The sequence below is a fragment of the Nyctereutes procyonoides genome, unplaced genomic scaffold, assembly GCF_905146905.1.
Source record: "Nyctereutes procyonoides isolate TBG_1078 unplaced genomic scaffold, NYPRO_anot_genome, whole genome shotgun sequence".
In the NCBI taxonomy this organism is placed as follows: domain Eukaryota; kingdom Metazoa; phylum Chordata; class Mammalia; order Carnivora; family Canidae; genus Nyctereutes; species Nyctereutes procyonoides.
Genome location: NW_026575126.1, coordinates 62,809,187 through 62,831,804, shown reverse-complemented (window position 1 = coordinate 62,831,804; position 22,618 = coordinate 62,809,187). Strand labels below are relative to the sequence as shown.

The 22,618-nt window shown below is 59.9% G+C and overlaps 1 protein-coding gene across 3 annotated transcripts in view; it reads right to left on the bottom strand.

Moving 5' to 3' along the window:
- Positions 1-1,030: 1,030 nt before the first annotated feature.
- Positions 1,031-22,618, bottom strand: part of ELFN1 (extracellular leucine rich repeat and fibronectin type III domain containing 1) — a 67,253-nt gene continuing 45,665 nt past the window's right edge. For all 3 annotated transcript variants that reach the window (XM_055340543.1, XM_055340545.1, XM_055340544.1), the window contains exon 3: positions 1,031-4,693. In XM_055340543.1, coding sequence (XP_055196518.1) covers positions 1,930-4,404 — 2,475 coding nt within the window. In that variant the 5' untranslated portion in view covers positions 4,405-4,693 and the 3' untranslated portion in view covers positions 1,031-1,929. The remainder of the gene's footprint in view (positions 4,694-22,618) is intronic.

Genomic DNA, 22,618 nt, shown 5'->3' with positions numbered 1-22,618 from the left:
CTTGCGTCCTTTCCTGCTGACCTGCCGGACCCTGAAAACCTTCTTCTATCTCTGCTCCCTGCCCTGATATCTCCCAGGGCCCCCATTGCCTCTGGGGTCTAGTTCCAGCATCACCCCTTCATGCCTTATTGGGTCTTTGTTAGTTTAGTCTGGGTTTGCGCTTGGCAGAGAGGGTGGGGCAGGTGCCTTAAGAAGGAGCAGGGAAGGCCTGGGGTCGCCAGGCCAGTGGTGGTGGGGAAATGGGGGTAGAGCAGCCCCAGGGCTGGGAGAGGGAGGCTCCCCTCTCTCCCCCTGCGAGAAGGTGGCTCTGTGGGACCCAGGGCTGGGGCTGGGCACGAGGGCCCTGCTCTGGCTCCTGAGGGTCAGGCAGGAGGGAGCCCGTGGCCTCGGTGGCAAGCAGCACTGGCGCCAGCCACGGAGAGGGACTTTTCTTTGGCATGTGAATAGTCTGATGTGGCTCATACATGCACTTGACTCGCTCGCCCACTCACACCAGGGAGGGTGGGGTGCGTGTGCAGCAGTCCATGGGTCCAGCTACGGGGCTCAGAGGCTGGCTCACCCCGACGCTGACTCACCCTCCAACCCTCTTCCGCTCGCTCCCACTCACCTGCAAAGCCACCCCGGTCACCGGTCACTTCTGGCTGTCCACTCACGCCCACGTGGCTTCCAGCCTGGGCACACGCACCTCAGACACATGGCCCTAGCTCCCTCCTGCCCCGTCTGCACAGCCTCCACATGTGCTCCAGCCTGATGCAGAATCTCAGGTCCCCCTCCCCTCACCGCCCTGCTCGTGGTCTCCAGGGGTCACTCCTATTCTCCGGGAGGAGGGCTCAGTGGTGACCCTATTTGTAACCCCAGCTCCAACCCAAGGCCAAAATCAATAAAACTACCACTAAACAGCATATAAAAGCACCCCAAATCTTTCTCTAAATCCCATAGTAAAAACCCAGTACAAGCATTTGGGTTTTTCCCTTTGCAGATTTTTTTTTTTTTAGTAGACATAGTCTCTTTCTCGTTTTACAGCAAACATTGCAAATATAGAAATATTTTTCTGTACAATGAGACGACGACAGTGTACAGCAGGGACGGGGATGGAGCACATGCTCCCAGCCCACGCCCCTTCCAGCCACAGCCCTCCCCATGCCCCTCACGCCCTGCAGGGCTCCAGGCAGGTCCCGGGGGCCACCGGACTGCCTGCATTCGCTCTGCCCCTCTTTGGTGGCCTCCAGAGTTGGCAGCAAAGTGATGGACTGAGGAGAAAATCCACAGCAAACCAGGATGAGGCAATCGTGGAGGGGAGCCCGGCGGCCACGTGGCCACACCTCCCACATCTGGTATTTTATGTCTTTAAGAGAACTTTACTTTTATTATTTTTTTCTTTTAAAAAAGGAAGAAAATAAAGACAGAGAGGAAGATAAAGAAGGCAGAGAAGAATATAGAGGAAAGATAATGAAAAAAAAGTCCCCTCCCCCACCCCCAACCCCAGACACAGTTTTCTCAAGTCCCTGGTGTGTGTGTGTGTGTGTGTGTGTGTGTGTGTGTGTGTGGAGGCCGCGGCTCATCTTGTGTTGTGACTGGCAGCGTCGCCCCCTCCCCTCTCTCTCTGAGGGCCCCAGGCTTCCACACTGGCTGTGTGCATGTCTGTGTGCACACGCATGTCTATAAGCGTGTTTGTGTCTGTGTGTGCACGTGTATGTGCATGTGCGCATGTCTGTGCGTCTGCACGGGTGCACACATGTGCATGTGGGCACATGTGTATGCACGTGTGCGTGCGTCTCTCTGTGCATGTGTGCACGTGTGTGTGTGTGTGTGTGTGTGTGTGTGTGGCATTGCGTGGGAGTCTCTGGGTTACGAATAGCTGCAGTGGGTCTTGTGTCCTTTTTGGTCCCGTGGGCGTCACGAGTTCCGGGGAAGGCGCCGGCCGCGGGCTCAGGACTTGTGCTGCGCCGACACGCCCTTCCAGTAGTCCAGGATGTCGTGTAGGTCCTCGTCTTTGGCGAACTGAACCTTCTTGCGCAGGGCGTGGCCGGCCGCCATGAACTCCTCGTCGTCCTTGTGCCGCCGGCGGCTCAGTCTGAAGCGCTCCCAGATGCTCTGGGAGGCCCTGCAGGTGTACTCGGGGCTGGAAGAGTAGCTCAGGTTGTGGTACTGCGGGGACAGCTGTGAGTAGGCCAGGTCACGGGGGCGCGGCCGGGTCAGCGGCTCCAGGATGGAGGCCTTGCGGCCGCCCAGGCTATCATGGGGCGGGGGCGCGGGGGGCGCGGGCGGCTCGGCGGGGTGGGAGCCGGGGTACGAGTGCCGGTGCTCGCCGTAGTGGCGGCCCTTCTCGGCCTCAGCCCGCAGCACAGCGGCCGCGGGCGTCACAGTGAGGATGGCGTCGGTCGCGGGTGAGCTCTTTTCGATGTACTTGGCCTCAGTGGCGGCGGCCTTGTGCGTGCCGGTGGCCTCGGCGCGGAAGGCTCGCGGGCTGCGCACGGAGCCGCTGGACGAGGTGCTGGCGCGCGGTGGTCCGGTGGCCGCCTCCACGCTATGGTGCCGCTGCAGGCCGTGGCCGAAGGCGTCCTTGTAGACCGGGGACAGGAAGCCGTGCTTGCCGGCCAGCGGCTCCGACAGCAGCACCAGCTGCGGCTCGGCCGCGGACACGGCCCCAGACTTGCCGCCCTGGAAGGAGGTGGCCTCAGACTTGAGCGCATCGATGCAGTTGTTGATGATCTGGTTGACCTTGTCCACCTCCTTGGCGATGGTGGAGATTTCGGCCACCGAGCTCTGGCTGTCGGGGCCAGGCCGGCCCAGCTCGCAGTCCCTGCGCTCCACCTGGTCACCCGTGCGTACCTCCATGTAGTTGCCCTTGCTGGCCTTGGGCGTCTCGCCACTCTCCACCAGCTTGTACTGCTCCACCTCGCTGGCGGTCGCTGGCAAGTATGGGATGCGGGTCACCGCCTCAGGGCCCAGCAGCGGGCCCTGGGACAGTGGGGCCAGGCCGGGTGCCTCCATCTCGGGCCCGTACTTGAGCTCGATGATGGTTTTCTTCAGGCTGCCGGCCGCAGCCGCCTTCTTGTGCTTCTCCTCCTGGCGCCTCCGCCGGCGCAGGCAGTAGTAGACGGCACCGAGCACCAGCACCATGCCGAAGAGACACCCCAGGATGGTCATGATGTAGTGGGTGGCCGTGGATGGGCTAGGCACGGGGCCCGGCGGGCTGGGCGGCTTGGGCAGGCCGATGGTAAGGCAGGTGTGGTTGTGGTGCAGCCCGGAGCTGGTGGACACCACACAGTAGGTGTAGTTGGTGAGCGTGTACAGGTTGGTGAGGCGGATCTCCTCCTGCGGCTTGGTCAGCCTGGACACGGTGGATGAGCGGCTGTTGTTGAAGTGCTCCAGAGTGTACATGCGGGTGAACGGGCTGGGCAGCTGCACCATGATGGTGGCGGAGTTCTGGGTCAGCTGCTTCACCTTCATGAGTGGCCGCGCCTCGGCCTGGGGGGCCAGTGTGGGCAGTGCCACCAGTGGCGTGGTGCCGTCGCCGGAGAAGCATTCGTCATCAGCACACGGGGCCTCACTGGGCTCTGGCGGTGGTGGCGGTGGCGGCGGGGGTGGCGAGCGGCCAGGGGGCAGACGTCCAGGCACCGGGTGTGGCTCGGCCACGTAGGATCCGTCGGTGCACACGGACTGCAGCTTGCTGAGGATGCTGCGCTGGCCGTGGCGGCCCTGGCCCAGGAGGAAGTAGCCGGAGTAGAGCGGCGGCGACTCGCACTGCATGCGGTCATAGGTCTGCGTGGCGTTGGTGAAGGCCGCCAGCCAGCGCAGGAAGCCCAGGAGCTCGCACGAGCAGTAGAATGGGTTGCTGTAGAGCTCGCACACGGACAGCTTAGCCAGGCCGGCGAAGGTGGCGCTGTGCAGCCGCTGGATGCGGTTCATGGACAGGTCGATGTTGATGATGTTGGGGCACTCCCAGAAGGCGCTGGGCGTGACCACCTCGATGAGGTTGGCCTGCAGGTACAGGTACTCCAGCTTGCTCAGCCCACGCAGCACGCCCTCCGTCAGGTTGCGCAGCCGGTTGTAACCCAGCTGTAGCACCTGCAGGTTGAACTGGCCCGAGAAGGCTCCGTCCTCGATGTAGGCGATCTCGTTCTTGGTGAGGTTGAGGTACGTGAGGTTGCCGAAGCGGCTCAGTGAGGCGTACTGCACGCTGCGGATGCGGTTCTCGTTGAGCCGCAGGTCCACAATGGTGTTGTTGATCTGCTGCGGGATGGCCTCATACGGCGGCTGGTTCTGGCTGCAGATGGCCAGCCACACGAAGCCCTTGTCGCCCTCAATCAGCCAGCAGTCGCCGTGGGCCAGCCCGCCCGCGTGCAGCAGGGTGGCCGCCGCCATGCACACCCACAGCACGCCCCACCGGCACCTGGCCATGGGGACCGCCTTTGCGGGAGACCCCGCTTTGCCTGCCCAGGGGGACTGGGTGGGAGGCTGGGCGGCAGCCCCCAGAGGGACCGAGGGGTGGGAGGGGAGGGTGCGTGCACTCTCAGGGGCGTCCTGTCCCAGACCGCATGGTGGCGTGGCGCGGGTGCTGGGAGCGGGCCGCCTCCCTCACTGCCAGATGCCCCTGATCATCTGCCCGCGTCCTGTCGAGGCCCTGGCTTCCTCCCCCATCGGCCTGAGCGTCCCGACAGCTTCACCTTGCGCCTCCAGCTCCGTGGTCCTGTGGCAAGACAGAAAAGGAAAGCAGTCAGGAGATGCTGTGGCCCCGCGCCAGGCCCAGCCGAGCTTCCCGGTCAAACAAGGAGGCGCATTCGGGGAGCCCGTGGGATGCTGGGATGAAGCAGGGTGACTGAGGTGCTCAGTACGGGTTGTGCTTGAGGAAGGACAGTGGAGAGAAGCCCCAGTCCTAAGCCCTCCCTGGCCCCTACCTCCGTTCCTCTCGGAGTGGACAAAACCTCACTGCTTGGCCCAGCTCAAAGTGATGGTGGCTCCAGGAACCAAGAACTGTGTGCCTGGCTCAGGGCCCCTCAGGTGATGGAAGACAGGACATCCTCTCCCGGGAGCACTCACGGCCGCCTGCAGAGGGTGCTTTGAGCCCCAGCTCAAGGGTCCTCAGCTGGCAGGACGCAAATCCTTCCAGAGCCCTCGGGTCCGGTCGCCTCAGGCTCCTCTGCAGGGAGGTGCAGGGAGGCAGCTGGGCACCGAGGACGGCTAGGTTCTGGGCCTGAGCCCTCTCACCAGGGGCACATCACTCCTCTCTGGTCCTCATGTCCCCAAATTAGCCAGCTGGATGGTCCCTGGGGACTGGAGGCTGTCACCACCCCTAGTGCCTAGATCCTGGCAGAAAGGCCTGGAAGGAAGGAGCACCTCTGCCAGGAATCCCCCAGGCACCCCCCAAGCCCCTGCCCAGGCTCAGGCGAGGACCGAGCCCTCCCAGCCCTGCCAGCCAGCTCCCAAGTACACGATGTGAGGTGCTGGTGCCCGCCGCCCCGCTGGACCCTGGGCATCCCCAGGCTGGGCCCCCTCCCCCGCCCGTGTCCAGCCAGGGAGCCCCGTGGGCAGGGAGATGTGGCTGGACGCAGCTCCCCGAGGGTGCCTGCCCCAGCTACAGGAGGACCTCCAGTCTGCGGGACCCACCCTCTGCCCCTCGTAGATCTCCCGCAGGACAGACGAACCGGCGTGTGTTTCCTTGTTAATATTTGGATTTATAGCGGCCTCTGTAACTGCTCTGTGGCCTGGCCGGCAGCCAGCTGAGTGTATTTCACGGATATTGACGTTCGCAACTAGTCTGTACTGAGGCAGCTTAAATTAGGGAACAAAATATAATGATGTGAAATGGATTTTCTTCCCCTTTGGAAACTTCATAGAGCACCATTTTGATCTGGCTCCTAGGGAAGAGTCTATTTCTGATTTGCAGAGGGGACAGACAGAGATCAGACGGGGTGGGCCCCGATGCTGTGCGATGCCCCGCAAAGCACTGGGTCTCTCTGGGCCCACTCGCAAGTGGCTCCAAGGGTAGGATGGGGCAGGACTGGGTCGCCTCCCCGCCCAAGGGAGGAAGCCTGTTGGGGGGATGCTGGGGTCCCTGCATGGCCTGGCTTCTGACTGCCCATCCAGTGTCCTGTGGGGAGCACAGAGCGCATCACCGTCATGCAACACCTGCCTGCCTGCACCATGTGCCCGCACGGCCGGCGCCTCCACCAGGGGACTCGTTCCCCCCAACGAGCAAGTGCCTCTAAGGCAAAGGGTGGCAGGTGAGGGAAGTGTGGGTCAGTCTGGCTCCTGCCTCCGGAAGCAGGTGCGTGGAGCAGGCCTGTCTAGGAAGTGTGGCGCCTCAGCAATGCTGATTGTAATCACCTTTAATCTCTTGCTCAAAATAACCCAAAGTCAAGTTAAGGAGGATTACAGGGCCTGAAGAAGCCTTATCACAGGCAGGCGCCTGCGGAGGAGGGATAGGGGCCCCCAGCTACCAGCGTCTCCCTGCCCCCCTCCCAGGGCCACTCGGCACCGTGGTGGCGGCTGTGCCGCTGCTGGGCTGACCTGGGGGCTCCACAGAGCTGCAAGTACATGCAGGTTTGTGGGCGTCTGGGCTTGCACACGTGTGCTGGGCTCTGTCCTGAGTGCACACACCAGGTCTGCATGTGCGAGGGTGAATAGGTATCGACACGTGTTGGGAACCATGTTAGTGCATGTGGACACATGTACCTCTAGTGAACACGGCTCTGTCGAAGCATGCACACGTGGTGTGCCAGCATCTGTGAGACCCGCCAGCCCAGCCCTCACCGCTGCTCCCGCGGGCACCGCCCATCCCAGTGTGATGGTCCAGGAATGTGGCACCTGTGAGTGGCACATGGTTCTAGGGACCCGTCTCGACTCCACCAGACTGGCCTGTGTGTACTGAGTGGGGCAGTGCTGGACCCTGGCCCTGAGGACGGGGCATGTCTCCACCCCGCTGCTCCCTCTGGCCTGGCGGGTGTCTTGCTCTCACTTCTGGGCTGCGGGGGAGCCAGGCCTGTGGGGGATGGGACTCTTCTCTCACCTCACCTGGCCTCAGGTGGAGGGATATGCTAGGAGTCGGGTGTGACCCTGCTGGCTGGTCCCCGCTGCCCCTTTGATAGCTCCCAGGACCTGGCGTCAGAGGGACCCCAGGGTTCTCCTTCCACAACGCACTCTATAGATGAGAAACTGAGGCTTTGTCCAAGGTCACACTGTGAGTGGCTCCATCCTCCTCCTGTTGGGGTGGGGGCTGGGTGTCAGCACCAGCAGGTGCCTCAACCCTCCAGGAGGCTCCCTGAGCATAGGAGCTAACACCCCAGGGTATGGGCGACAGGATGCCGTCCAACGGGTCTTAAGAAACACCTGCCCGGGGAAGTGGCCGAGTCCCCTAGAAGGGTTCTGCTTGGATCACACGCCATCCCCAGGACCGCCCCCCCACTTGTTCATCGATTACTCATCTATAAGTGGCTTCAACACTAGCCCCTGCCCCCTTTACCTCTAATTTCTCCACATACACCCACCTGTCCTCTGCACCTGGTCACTCATTACACAACTGTACCCAGGACACCTGCAGAATGTGCGCTGGGCCGGTGGGGTACACAGGCCTGTGCCCCAGCAGCCTCCACCCTCACCTGCCCCTCATCCCACCCGTACCTGCTGCCCGCTCCCCTGCAGGCCTGGGATCCTTTTGCCAGCTCCTCCTCCCACAGCATCAGTGTCTCTCCATCCACACCATCCCTGCCAGCTTGCGGGGCTGTCCAAGAGGATGAGCCCTGGCCCCGTGTGGCTACTGGGCATTAGGACTGTGACTAGTGGCTGTCCTACTGGACAGCATAGTTCCAGAACCTTCCACAGGAACCGCTCGGCCAGAATACCCTCCAGCCACTGCCCCATCTCCTTCTCCCCATTGTGGCTGATTTTCTTGAAAGGGCTGCCAGCAGTTTTCCAGCTCCAGCCGCTCCAGCACAGCACCACCCTGCGCCCTCCGAGCAGTCACCGGCAACCTGTCTTGCCAGCTCGAGGGGCATAGTGTGTGTTATTTCTCCTGGCCCCACAGCATACCTGGCCCAGGTAACCAGCAGCCCCTTCCTGGAGCACCTCCCACTCCTGGTCCGAGCTGCTGCCTATCCCGTCAGTTCCCTCCACAGTCCCGGGGACTAGGCTCTGACCTCAGCCTGCACTTCTCTGCTCACTTTCCCAGTGGGGTGTTGGGGGTCTCAAGCCCCCCAGTGTGCCCAGCCCCCTGACACACAGATGCCTCCCTCAGAGCTCGAGCCCACCTGCACCACATTCCTCAAACCCAAAATCGATGCGCCACCCTTGAACGTGCTCTGCTTTCCCCCCATTCTCTTGCTCCTGATGCCCAGCCCAGAAGCAAAAGCATCCACTGCACCTCACAGGGTTTCTGGAATCTTGTTCGGGCCCCTGCTACTGCAGCCCCACTGGTCCAAGCCACACCACCTCTTGCTGGGCCGATGCCCGCGGCTCCCACCTCGTCTCCTGCTGCCCAGCATCCTCTCTCCCCTGCACAGCCACAGGGGCCGTGGAGCACTGTCAAGGGATCCTGCCAGTCCAGCATCTCCGCCCACGACCCTGGATGACATCCGTTCTTCAACAAGTGGAGGAAAACCCAGGCTCCCCCAGGACCTGCCAGGCCTTGCCTGATGGGGCCCCATCCACCTGCCCACACCACCCCCGTCCCTCTGGCTGCAGGGCCACTGTGCCCCGTTCCCTCCCCACGGCGCTCTGCCTTCTGACCCTACAGCCAACAGCTCACCCCACAGTGCCACCCTCCCCCCTGATCCAAACAGCACCCCTGCCTGGGACTTGCTTATTTACTTCCCTATTCACTGCTGGTCTCCCCTTGCTGGGACACAGGCTCCAGAGCAGGGGCCCTGCATCCTGCCAGCTGCTGGACGTCTCCGGCCCCGAGTGGCTCCCCACAGTTCAACAGAGAAGGGATCCTGGGACACTTCAGCTCTGAAATGGGAATAAAACCTGCCTCCCGCCACCACCACCCCCCGCCCCCAAGGCACTTGCTCCTTCCCCAGATCACCACCCCCTTGGCTTTCTTCAGGCCAGTGAGAGAGAGCTGCAAGGATACACACTGCCCACACAGACACACGTCCCCATGGCCACTCCAGCCCTGGCCTCCTCTGACCTGCGGATTGTGACACATCCAGCAGGACTAGGAACACAGGTCTGTTTGACATCCTCACTTTGCGGAACAGCAAGCTGAGTGCCCCACACATACCTGTGTTTGCCCTCACGTGTCCCCACATGCGTATTCACGTGTGTCTGTGGGGGTCTGACAGGGGTCACTGAGGTCAGCTGGCCTGAGGTCACTCAGCCACCAACCCCACAGCTCCCTGTCGAGGGTCCACCTGGCTGTCGCGGTGGCATCTAGCCCTATCCTGGCCTGCGGGGAGGGGTAGGTACTCATAGTGGGTCCCCAGGCACGGGTCTGGGGGTGGATACAGCCGGCAGGGGTGGCCAGCACTCCTTGGTCCCTGGGTGTGCAGACCTGGGGGCACAAATGGAACCTTGAGCGGAGATGGGGAGGCCAGATTCTACTGAAAATGGGCTAGGTGCTGGGCTGCTCTGGAGAGGAGACCCTGGGGGACCCCACAGCGACTTCTGGTGAAGAGCCCTGTCTGGCAAGTCATGGGAGGGGTAAGCCTGCCCAGCAGGTGCATTCACACAGGAGCCAGTGGGCAGGCTGAGGCCAGGGGGCCCATCCCAGGTGGCGATGCATCAGGTGGCCATTCAAAGGCACCTTATTATAGGGAGGTGGGAGAGAACGAGCACGAAGAGGACCCTAGGAAGGAAAGAAATCTGGCTCCTAAAGCAGCATCCTGCCTGGATTGGGGGGCGGCTGTCAACAGCTCAGAGGGGGGCCCCCACCACACCCACCCCAGGTGGCAGAAAATACTTAGACACAAGCATGGGGTTGTCACACACACATCTGGTCCAACACCTGCCTTGTTTTTTACACCAGGCATCGGGTGTCCCCGAGGCACGCACAGACTGGCGGGAACGAGACAGAGGCCTGCGTGGTGCCAGGAAGGTGGCAAAATTGAGGGCAATCAGGGAAGGCTTCCACTAGGAGGTGCCATTTGAAGGAATTTGTTAGGCAGTGAAGAGGGGTTGAGGAGCATGAGCATCAGAGGAGCATCTGCAGGCAGAGAGGGCAGAGGCGGAAGGCACGTGTGATCAGGGAATAGCCCCGTCCGGGGAGTGTGGGGCGTCCAGGAAGTGGGCAGTGATAGGCGATGCCGTGGCAGGAGCCCCGGGACCGGCGTGGAGGGGCGTGGTGGCAGGACAGGACCGGACAGGAGCCTGGGCTCCCCGCTCCCGAGGGCTCCAGTTGCGATGGTGGAACTGGGCTGCGGGAGGGACCCCTCCTTCTTCTCAGTCCTGGGGTTGTGCAGAGAATTGGCAGCAGCAGGGAGGACCTGCCCGAGCCTGGACTGCTCCCAGACTCCGTTTCCCTCCCTGTAACGTTAAGCAAAGGGCTGGGCTGGGTCTGGGCCGGGTGCCTCCGAGGGTTCTTCTGCACAGAGGTGTCCAGGACCTCATGTGCCCCGTGTGGGGTCTGTTGACCGCACGCCCGCCCGACCCTCCTGACGCCCCCACGAGTGCGCTCACGCAGGCTGCCCACGGTGGGGAGCCCCTCTGCCGCCCAGGGGACGACGGCTCGGTGCCCGTGAGGCTGGCACCACGTCTGTTCCGTCACCTCAACCCTGCAGCCGTGTGCTGCCACTAATGAAATAAAGAAATATGGTGGTTCCAGGCTCTTAAACTTCTTATGGCCGGATTTGCATAATCACCACAGCCATGCCGGACGGGAAGGCATCTGCCTAAAAATACCATCCCTCTGCTCGTCACTGCACCCAGACGGGCGGCCAGCGCCCAGCCAGGGATTCTGCTGAAGGCCAGACTGCGCGTCCAGAGGGAAACGGGCCGAGGGCCAGGCACATGGGGGGGGGGGGAGATGGGTGGAAAGTGATAGATCCGTAACTTTTTACCGCCCCAATGTTTGGCCGATAGATCATGTTTACTGCTAATGTTTGTCTGCGGCTGCAGCTTGGCTCTGCGGCAGAGCCTCTAGGGCCGCGACAGGCACCGCTGGGAGGTGCGACCACAAGGCGGACGGCTTGGCCTAGGGCCAGCTGAGCCCATGTGGGGCCAGGCCTGCCCACCCTAATGCCAGGACACGAGTGTTGGCTCTGTCACACTCTGGCTGTGTGACCTTGGATGAGTCACTTAACCTCTCTGGGCCTGCTCCATCCTCTGGCCAATGGAGACCACCCGGGCAGCTCCCTGGCAGCCCTATGGCAAGGATTACATGACCGTATCATTTGAAGCTTCCAGCGTGTTGCCTGGTACAGGGATGCTCTAGGACTACATTCCCTTCTCCAGCGGCCCCCTGGCCTCAGATGGATGGAAGAGGGAATGCACCATTCAAGGCCATGTGGGTGGACCGAGCAGGCCAGCTAGACAGGCCTTGTGGGGTTTTCTACTTCAGCAAGCCACCTGCCCTGGTGCCGCCCCACCAGGGCCCCGTGAGTGCTGTCCCCGGGCTCATCGCCCACCTTGAAGCTGCCCTCTCTGTTCCTGTTCCCTATTTATCCTCGGAGGCTGGCACGAGCTGCCATGGCCGGCGGTCCAGCCGTGCTGACTCAGCAGGGCTGGAGTCTCAGGACTTGGCTACAGGGTCGGTCTGGCAAGCCCCCGACCTCAGCTGGCCTGGGCCTAGTCCTCTGGGAGGCATGAGGTAGAGAGTCTGTCACCCACACTGTGCCCTCCACTCCGCCAGGATGCAGAGGCTGCTGGGGAAGGGATAGGGCTTGGGAAGAGTGTGGAGCGCCCACCCAACCCACCCGCCAGGTGCCCCTGGGTGGTCCACAGGAGCCCAGGCCTCAGGGGCCTCAGTCCACCTAGCGAACCTGGGACGAGCAGCAAGTGTGCAAAACGGCGGTACCCTCGCATTTCCTCCAGGACCCCATATGCAGCAAGTGTCTCTGGCATGGGAGCCCCTTCCCCGACGTCCAGGGGGGTATCCCCCCCAGTAAGACAGGTAGGGAAACAGGCTCCAGAAACCTGGACAGTCAGCAAGCCAAGGTTTTCCCAGAGTAAGGCAGGGGAACATAGCATCCACGTCCACCACACTGCTTGTCAAAAATGCAGAATCTGGCCTCACCCCTCAGTCTCTGGAGCTGGAACCTGAGCTGCAGCCCAGGGCTGTGTGTGCACAAGCCCCAGCTCCCACCTGGTCCAGGAAGGTGGGCTGGGGTGCCCAGGGCAGCAGACACCACGGGCAGGGCTGGGGGCCGGAGTCCTGCCCCCCCACCCCTGTAACGACGCCGGGCTTGCTCCATCCCTCCTCCCGCCAGGCCCCGCAGCTCCAGCTGCTCTGGAGTTAATTAGGGATCCAAACATTTAATGGTCTGTTATGCTTCCACTGGGCATCTTTTTAAATTAAAAAACATGATGTACAGCACTGTTGGAGGGAGAAATCACTTTGCGATGGTTTCCTGCTCCGGCGCTGGCAGGGACCGGGAGAAGGTGGCTGGCTGGCCTCCAGGGGGCCGGATGACGACGCGTGACCCTCTCCAGGAATGCCGGTCCACCCCCCTGCCGTCGGGAAGCATGTCACCGACTCCAGGCAAGGGTCTGGGTGTCCAAGGGACACCTGGCACCATTCCCCATCACACCCTCATAACCCTGGCAGCGAGGAAGTTCTATCTTTAGGCTGACCCGAATCTCTCCAGTTGTGTTGAGGGATGGCCGGACGGAGACTCAACGTGGAGATCTGCCGGTTGTGTTCTCACCAGTGGAATCTAGACGGAGAGTCCTGAGCTCCAGGAGCCCATTCTGAGCCTGGAGATCCCATCCTGGCTCCCAGCTCTGGTGGAGGGCAGGACCTCCACGCAGAAGGCTGGAAGGGCCTTGGGGCACACAGCTCCCTCTCCCCACACCCCGCCAGCTGGGGCCAGGCACCCAGATGTGGTGACCATGCCCGTCAGGCCTGCCTTGAGTCCCCATTGCTAGGACTTTTTATTCCTGGCCACTATGAATCATACCAAAGATTCTGGGCATGGTTTTCGAGTAGAGGTTGAGAGTTAGTCCTCAAATGTTACGCTAATGAGAGAAACCAGGTACGAAGCAAAGTCCAAAGAGGTATCAGCGATGCCCCGTGGGCTGGGATGGAGCCAGGACCCGTCCTGGGTACCTGGGCTGACCGTGCCGCCGGCTGTGTCTCAGTGGTTCCTGGGCTGCTGGGGGAATCGGTTGCTCTGGAGAGGGGGGCCTGGCGAGAGTCCAAGGTTAAGTGCGGAACAGCCAGCACGGTCCCACAGCAACCAAGGTGTCTCTGCATCAGAAATGGGGCTCTCTCCCCTGTTACTGGAGCAATACCAGGGGTTCTGATGAACTCTGCCCCCCTGGCATTCCCCAGGGCTTCTAGACCTCCCAGGGGATCTGTTACTCCCACTGCCATGGTCGGTACTGCCAGAGCCTGAGAGGCCCTGTCTCTCTGGAAGGCATCCCCTCCTCCTGGGCACCTGTCAGGAGGCCGCTGATGGACCTGGGGCTCCACATGAGCTCTGAGAACAAGACCCCCTTTCCTTGCAGCCCTTATCCCTACTGGGCCTCAAGCTGGCATCCCAAGAAAGAGGTTTCTGGAAGGGAAGCCAGCACCAGGGGCTGGCCTGGGCCACAGACTCTCATTTTTAATTTGTGTGTCATCAAATCAAAATACACACACACACACACACGGTGTCCAGTGCTGGATAGCTTGAGGAACCCCGAGCCATCCTAAAAGCAGATATCACCTCTGTCTGTTTACATCTTTATGGTTTGAATTTTACATTTAACTTTCAACCCACCTGGAAGGTATTTCGCTGGTATAAAAGGAGTAAAATCGATCCCCCCCCCCCACCAACAGGCAACAAATTGTCCTGACACCATATAGTGAATAATCCATTCCCTCGGTTGATTTGTGACGCACCATCCCTCACCCTGACCGGAGTGTGCTTCCCACAGGGCAAGCCTGGTCAAGCCTGTCCTCCCCCTGCAACCCCACGTGGCTCCCCAGTGCCCTCAAGACAGTCCGTGTCTCCCACAGTCCTTGCCTGTTAAGGTGATGGTCAACCTGCTTCTCTTGCATTTTCTCCAAGCTGCCCCACCAGATGCTCTCTATTCGGACTCCTGAGTGGGGCTGGGGTCTGCCCCTGCAAGTCCACAGCTGTGCTGCAGAGCTGCCTGTCTGACACTCCCCGTCTGTCCCTAGGCTGGAGGCACCTGGCTCCAAGGACTGCATCTTCTGTGGTCTTCTCGGGCCCAGAGCAGGGCGTGAATGGGGGTTGAGCCTGTGAGGGGACAGCTCCATTGCATCGAAGGCCCCTCACCCCTCACGTGACACCTAGACAGTCCTGTTTGCATCCCTGGAACTCTGTAACTAGCTCCCGTATTGAGGACCAAAGACATCCCTCCTCCTTTTCCAGAACCTTTGCTCCGTTTGCATATTCCTCCAGGTGAACTTCTACAACGATTTGATTCAGCTCTTCAAAATGCGCTGCTGAGGCACGGAAGGGCCTGCATGGAGCCTACAAATTAATTTTGGAAGAACCTTCGGGATTGTAATATCCTGGCACGGCCTGTCCCACGATGCCCGCTTTCTCTGGTCTCCCAGGAAACTCCACAGAGTTCTTCATAATGATCTGAAATTTTTCTTGTAAATGTATTCCTGGGAATCCCGTGGGGTTTTTCTGTTGTTGCCACTGCGAGTGGGGACCATTTATTTCATTATGTTTTCCGACTAGCTGTTGTTGCTAGCACAGATGAGAATAATTGATTTGTGCGCGTGTGTTTTATATCCAGCCCAGTACCTTTGCCGAGGTCGCAAATGGTCCCCTTCAGTTGTTCTTTCGATTTCCTTAGGTCTCAAATCAGGTTGCCAGCAAATGATACAATTCTTTCCTATAGACATCCTGTTTAATTCCGTTTCATGTCTTATTGCTATGTCCAGAATTTCTGGACAATGATAAAGGGCACTGTTGCTTTTTTTTAATAAAAGTTTTTGAACAGGAATCATGAAAAATCTCATCATTTAGCATGATCCTGGCTGTGGAGCTGAGACCCTATTTCTTTACCATGATGAGAAGTTATCCCTAGTTCTATCTGTTACTTTAAGATTGGAAACTAACACTAGATTTTATCAGATGCCTCTTGTCATTTATCCACACGGCACCGTGGCCAACCAGTTGATGCTGTGTATTATATTAACAGATTTCCCCAATATTAAGCCATCTCTGAATTCTTTTGATAAATCCTACATAATTGGGGCAGATTATCTCTCTAATATTCTGTGGAATTGGATCTGCCTGTGTCTCACTAAGGATTTTTGATGTACTCTTCACAGGTGAGAACTGTCGTGAGGGGTCTCATTTCGGAATCGTGTTTGCAGTCTGGGGTTTGGGGCCATTCTCACTTTCCCCTCTGGGTGATTTCCTGCTGACGGCAGCAGCTGCCAACTCAGGTGAGACTCCCGGGTCTGAGAGCTCAGGGCCCCTCCACGGTGAACATGCTCCCAGAAGCCACATGGACAAATACCATGAGCCACTTTATCAAGTGAATGTCACCCCTGATCTGTCTTTCGTGCATTCTAGATTTTCATGATTCAGGGTTGGCTCAAGGCAGAGTAAATGGCAGAGAAATCTGCTGGGAAAGCTTACGCCAGCCTGGTAGGCATCTTGTTTGGTGGATTACAGTTGGCCTCTGGGAGGCCCCAGCCCCCTCGGATGAGGTTAGGATTGTGAGACCCCTGCAGGGTCCCCTAGGGTCCCGTTCCTAGTCACTCACATGTGGTCAGGTGGACATCGCGTCAGGCACCGGGGGCATGAGGAACACAAAATGGGCAAAGGCCTGGACCCTCTCAGAATGTCCACTCTGAGGAGAAAGGCCAAATTCCTGCAGACATGAGGGGCTCGGGGTGGTGGCCATGGCAGGAAGGACGTCCCTAAAGGATGGTACAGTTTCACCTTCTGCTCTCTGTGTGGGAACCCTGACTTCCCCCTGCACGGGACGTGTGTCTGTCTCTGCATCCCTCTAATCTGGGTGGCCCTAACACCACGCTGGCTAGCAAGCGCTGGCCAAAGAGAAGCCCTGTCTGTCCTGGGCACAGTCCTCGGGCATCTGGGCAGCTCCGTTTCCATCTCTTGCATGTAGCCACCACTGACAAAAACCACTTTCTGGACACCACGTGCTAGAGAAGCCAGAGGCGTGTGGGAGGATCTGGGGGGCTGCTAGAGAGAGTGCCTGGCTGCAATGAGAAGGTGAGCCACCCAGCTGAGCCCACCCTGGATGCCCGCTTCATGAAGCTATGAGGCTCGGGTGGTCTGTTACGTGAGCAGGACCACGAAGGGGTGAGCCCTGCATCCCCATGCCTTGCCTTCCCTGTCTGTCACAGGGAACTCCTTGCCCTCAGACTCCAGGGGTGCCAGGATCTGTGAGACTGTCAGTCCAGAAAGGGGGTGCCTGTGGCGTGGGGGTCAGGGAAGGCCAGTCCACACCCGCTGTCCTGGACACACAGGCTCTGACCTGCATGTGACTCGGGACTTGCTGCACTCCAGGTCAGCGGTTTGTGCAGCTGCCTTAACTTCTGAGGCTCGGTTGACTCTGCTGACAGATGGAGCCACAGACACCGCTCACAGGGCCATCACGACAGTAAAAGCAGTGGGGTCTGCGAATGACCAGCCAGGACCCCGTGTGGCAGGAGTTCCCAGAGGCGGGGCTCGTGGGGTGTGAACCATCTGCCACCAAGTCACTTAGACTTCTCTGGGAAATGGGAACAATCAGCAGACCCCGTGGGCTCACCGAGGGCCTGGGCAGGAGACATGTGTTCCTTTGGCACCATGCTGGGCCCCACAGGGCCATGTGAGCCTCTGGCTATCCCCAGGATTTGGGGACGGAGGGGTGGGGAAGAGTGGAAGTGAAGTCTGGGAGGTGCAGCCAGTCCTGGGGAGCCTGAGCGCTGGGTTGGCGTCTTTTCCCGGGGAGATGCCCCTCTGCTCTCCCCGCCAGCTCTCAGAGTCCATAAAAAATCAATCTAATGACACAGCAGACATTAATTATAGCTGCAAGACCAGGAACAGAATTGATCTGAAAGGGGCTGCTCTGCTGTTAGTCACCGAGACGGTCTGGGGGCTGGGAGGTGGGGGTGTTGTGTGGTGGCCAAGGCTCAGGGATGGGGCCATGGAGCCAACCACAGCCTGTCGCCCAAGATGAGGCTGGGGGGCTGGGAAGTGGAGGGATCTGAGTCTGGCCCTGCCTCCCCCTGGTTTTCAGGGCCCCAGATGGATACTGCAAAGGGGCTCCCTCCTGACAGCGAAGGGTGGGGAGGACCCAGCGGAGCCCCTGCCAGATGGCATCAGGGAAGGGATAGGGTCAGCACACTGAATGTTGGAAGCAGAAGAAAGTCCCCGAAGGAGCCCAGGCAGCCAAGACCCACAAGGAGACGTGGACTGGTCCCATGTCCCCTGAGGAGGGGACATCCTGGCCATTCACAGGTGTGGCCGGGCCTGTGGTCCAGCTGAGCCTGCCCTGGCTGCCGGTGCCTCCTCTTGGTGGGGACACAGGCTCTTCTCCTTGGCACTATTGTCAGTACCCAGGGGTCGCCACCCGCACACTGGTCTGTACTTTTCAGGGGGTGAGAGAGGAGGCGCTCAGGGACCCTCTCTGGGCTAGAAAGGACTCCAGATCCCCTTGAGTGCTGGGCCCCTTCTACCCACCCCACGTCCCTGAGATCCAGGGGTGCTGGAGGGGCCGAGGGACAGCTCTGGGCAGGCTTTCCCTGTGTGTGTGACTGGGGGCAGGGGGCTGGAGCTGCGTCTAGCTGCCCCGAGCCTCCCAGCATATGTCTGAGCAAGAAATCCGGCGTGGGCCATATGCCGGCTGTTATAAATAGAGCCTCTCGTGGAGGCTTCAAAGGGCCAAGGTGAGTAAAACCTGGAAGCAGGGAAGCATTATGGGCAGGGGGCTGGGCACCCTCTGGCGAGACCACCGGCTGGGTGCCCCTCCCGGGGTGGGGGAGCTGGAAAGCCAGGGTGTACAGCCTGAGACCCCCGGAGGGTGTGGCCGTGTGTGACTGCGTGTGCATCCCCAGAGTGTGACCCCATGGCCGTGGACCCGCCGCCTCCCCACACCGCGCTTCGCATGCACACACCCACACCGCACACACGAGTGTCTAATTATTATTTCACGGCGGGCAGGAGTCCGACCGCCGGAGCAGCTGGAGGACATTCAATTCTCAGCATAATTGACAACGCTGGAAACCACCCAAGTGGGGTGTGAGGACGTGCTCCCCTCCCCGAGTCTATCCTTCATCACCGCACACATTACAGAGGGAGCGGTCCTGCTGTGGTTCACACGGCCTCCTCCCCCACTCCGCCTGCCTGCCTCACTCTGGGCCTCCGTCTGTCGGCTGTCCCTCTGTCCGTCTGTCGCCTGGGAATGCACCGGCCACCCGCCTCGCCGCTGTGCATAGAGGGAGCTGCATCCCTCCTGGCTCCATCTCCCCGCTGCCTAGATGCCGGGACCCCTTACCTCCAGGCCCCCCAGTGCCGGCCCAGGGTCAGCTGTGGGTGGAACTCCAGGCAAGGCAGCCTCCCTCTGGGACAGAGCACCTCGACCCCAGTGGTCACCACCCCATTCCCTGGGCTGCCCGGGGGTGCTGGGAGGTTAGGGGGCAACTGCCCCTCACTCTCTCACCCCCAAGGGCTCGTGGAGGAGTCTGACATTCGTGGGGCCAAGGCCTCCTGCAGGGACTGGAGCCAGTTATCAGGGGTGCACAAGACAGGGCAGCGCCTGGGTGGCAGAGTGACAGCGGGCATGGAGGGAGATGCAGGACAAGTCCAAGGGCCGGGGCACCCACGGGCTGTCTGGGGTGGTCTACAGGCTCTGTCCTCACCGGCGTGAGCAGCAGCCTGGATGAACTCCGAGAGCCCGCAGGAGACAGGTGCTGCTGGAGGCCAGGACCAGGAGCCGACATTCCCTCCAGCTAGCTAATGGGTCACATCCACCTCAACGAACTACACAGGGTGAAAACCATGCCAGGAAGGGGTCAGCAGAGAAGCATGGTGCCATGTCACCCACAGGGAAAAGAATGAGGCAAGAGCCAGTTGGGCCAGTCAGTGGGGTCCCCTGAGAGGGGAACTCTGGCTGACTTAACAGAGATACAGCAGGTAGAATAGAGGAGGTGAGGGCAGCCCAGGTGGCTCAGCAGTTTAGCGCCACCTTCAGCCCAGGGCGTGATCCTGGGGTCCCAGGATCGAGTCCCACATCGGGCTCCCTGCATGAAGCCTGCTTCTGTCTCTGCCAATCTCTCTCTGTTTCTCTGTCTCTCTCTCATGAATAAATAAATAAAATAAAATAAAAAAGAATAGAGGAAGTGATAATCTGGCTCTGTGCAGCACCACCCAGCCTGTGTTCAGAGGGTCTGGCTCCAGACTTTAAGATAACCAGAGCCCATACTCTTACAGCACATACTAGGTGCTTTTCTTCTCTTAACTTCTTTAGTACTTGGATTAATCCCATGAAGTTAAATCCCATGAAGTACTGTTGTTATGCATTTTACAGGAGAGGCACAGAGTTGTCAATGAACTTGGCTGAGTTTGCACAACTGCTGAATTGTGGGGTAGGATTCAAACCCCAGCAGCTTGGCCCTGGAGCCCCTGTGCATAGGCTAATGTCCTGTGGCCACCAGGCCCAGGCAGGCGCGCCTGAAGGTGAGCTAGTGAGCTGGTGGAGCACGGATGCAAAGCCAGGTGGTCTTAGGAAAGGCAGGTGGGGGTGTCTGGCCTGGAGGTGGGGCCTCAGCGCACCCCCAGCTGCCGAGCAGGCTCCTCCAGGCCCTGCCGGTGGAACTTTCACCTTCCCGGAGAGTTTTTCGAGCCTGCTCACGACAGTGTGAGCAACGCAGGCTTACAGGGAATCACCTAGGTGGCAAAGGGAGAGGTGCACGGAGCCCGTGAACCAAGTAGCTGGGCCTGGTGTGTCCTGGCGCAGCAGTGAGAAGTGTCCAAGGACACGCACTGGACCCGAGGCGTCCACCAAGAGAAGGGATTGGAGCGTGGTGCAGCCATGCACAGCAGAGCACTACAGAGCAGGGAGAGGGGGCGAGCCATGCACTTGGCATGATGCCTCTCATGGGTGCGAGTCGTCCAAAGTACCCACCGCTGCACCTGCCACGGGTGGAAAGCTCTAAACCACGCCAGACGGTGTCTTTGCAAATATCTGTGCACATGAGGGCAAAGTATAAAAGAAAGGGTGAGAAGCACCACTGCAAACTTCAGCAAAGACCTTACTGCCCAACAGGGACAGGAGGCCCGCCAGAGCGGCCTAGAGACGCGGTGCACCCGGTGCTCCCGAACCACGCACTTAATCACGGGAGGGCGGTGAATCTCACGTGGTATGTATTTTACCATGATGACAAGCTTAGAAAGAAAGTGAGGGGGAGCCGGGCTGATGGGGGCACGCAGGAGGCTTTGGGGGCCAGTGGACACGGACGCGGGCCTTCTCGTGCCCTCCCAGGGCTCCCCTGTGTCACAGGCAGCGTATGGGGATTAATGTTAAGCTGGAGGGGACAGCATTCAGGTATTCATGGTATTATTCTTCATACCTTTAGCTGTATTAAATATTTCATATTTAGTGAAATATTTATTAGAGATTCCTTAAATATTTGAGGTATCTTGAATATTTTATAATACATTTTTAAATGTTTTGGGAGGGAAGGGGCTGCTGTGTACAACTGAGCTTGCCGTCCCAGCAGTATGCAAGGAGAGGCGGGATGTCAGAGAGGGCACTGCCCCCAGCAGGGGTTCCTCAAACCAGGAAAACTGTCAGAAACACTATCATTGTGAGTTCTACAAAGACCTCCAGGTCCACCTCCTTTCTACAGAGACCTCCAGGACCCACCTCCACTCCTGATTCAATAGGCTAAGGGTAGGGCCCAGGGGTCTGCGTTTGTGCCACACGCCCTCTGACCTTGTTGGAACCCTGGTTCTGGTTCATGCTTTGTTTTCTGTGGCCCTGAGGACCAGCTCAGCTGATGCCTGATGCCTAGGGCGGAGGGGCCAAAGGCTGTTCTTGTCACGGCCACTGAGCACAGAGTCCCTCCCTCAGAGTGCCCTCCTCCACCCTGAGCCCCACCTGGCTTTGGCCATGCACTGAGGAAAGGTCTGACGGACCGAACTGGGCTTCCTGCGAATGGGCAAGCTGACCCGTGACCATGATGCTCTAGCATCTTCATCTGGTGGACAGTGTTTCAAGCCCCTATGTGCCAGGGCAAGCGGGGACAGACAGGTTACCTACACAGCAAGGTGCCTGAGGAACCATATCAAGAGAACTCCCCAACTTTGGCCTCTGCCTTATAAGGGCTTGCACTCAGGCCCAGAGAAGGAAAGGGAGTGTCCCCGGGTCACACAGCAGGGTTGCAGCACAACCTGGACGAGGGCCTGTTCTCCTGCCCACTCTCCAGAGGGCTGCCTGTACCCCGTCCCAAGGACCCTGGGGGTGGCACTGTGACTGGGGTGAGGGGCAGGAGGAGGCTGAGCAGCTGCCCCTGTGGCTTCTTCCCTTCTGCCTGCCTCTCCACTACCCACCAGGGCGCTGGAGCAGAGCGGCTGAGAGCTTGGGCTTGCAGACAGAGTTGCCACCTGCCCAGTGGCGGCCTTGGGCAAGTCACTAAATCTGTGTCTCCACTTCCTCGTGGGAAGCCAGCAGCGGCCCCGCAGGGCGGGGAGTCAGTTACAATAGCGTCAGCCACCTGCCGTCAAACGTCTGATGTTACAGGTGCCGATGGACGTTTAACTAAACACCATCACACATGACACAGCGACACGAAGGAGCAGATGATCATACGCTGGTCCTCGCTCTGTCGGCAAGAAAATAGGCTCGAATGCGTGGCCAGGTTGGGATTGGGGGCCAGGAGAGAGGCTGGAGGCAGCCCCTGGGCCCGAGGAGGTGCAGCTCAGCTAACTCGGGATTTAGCGGCGGCTGATTCCCATAACGAGACAATGTCCACGTTATATAATCAATGTAACCATACCAGCGATTCTGTGAAGGAGAGACCCAAGTACAGAGACAGGGAGGGAGGCTCAGGGGAGGAGGGGATCCAGCCCCAGGAGGGGATGGGTGGTCCCCATGAGGCCCTGGAGCAGGAAGGGGCCCTGAGGACCTCGGGGCCCCAGCCCCATGCTGACACAATCCTTGCACGCAAGGCTGGGGCTAAGGGCCGTCTGGTCTACCAGGTGCCCCACCCCAGGGAGGGCTGAGCTGCTAAAGACAGCTTCCCGCTCCCTCTTGCCACAAACCTGAGTGCTGGGTGCCCAGGGAGCTCTCAGCTTGCCTGCCAGGGGGCCAAAGCAGGCTGGGGTCTGGGCCCACTGCCCCTTCTGGGGGCTGGACAGGCCTCCCCGTGGCATGGACTAAGGGCTACATGAAATCTGCAAGGCCTCTGGGGGGATGAAAGGCAAGAGGAGGAAGCCCACAGATCACATTGGAGAATTCAGCCCCCCTTGGTCCCGCTGCCTGCTTCCCAGCAGAGGTGATGGGTGGAGGCTCTGTCCAGGCCGGGCCAGGGTTCGAG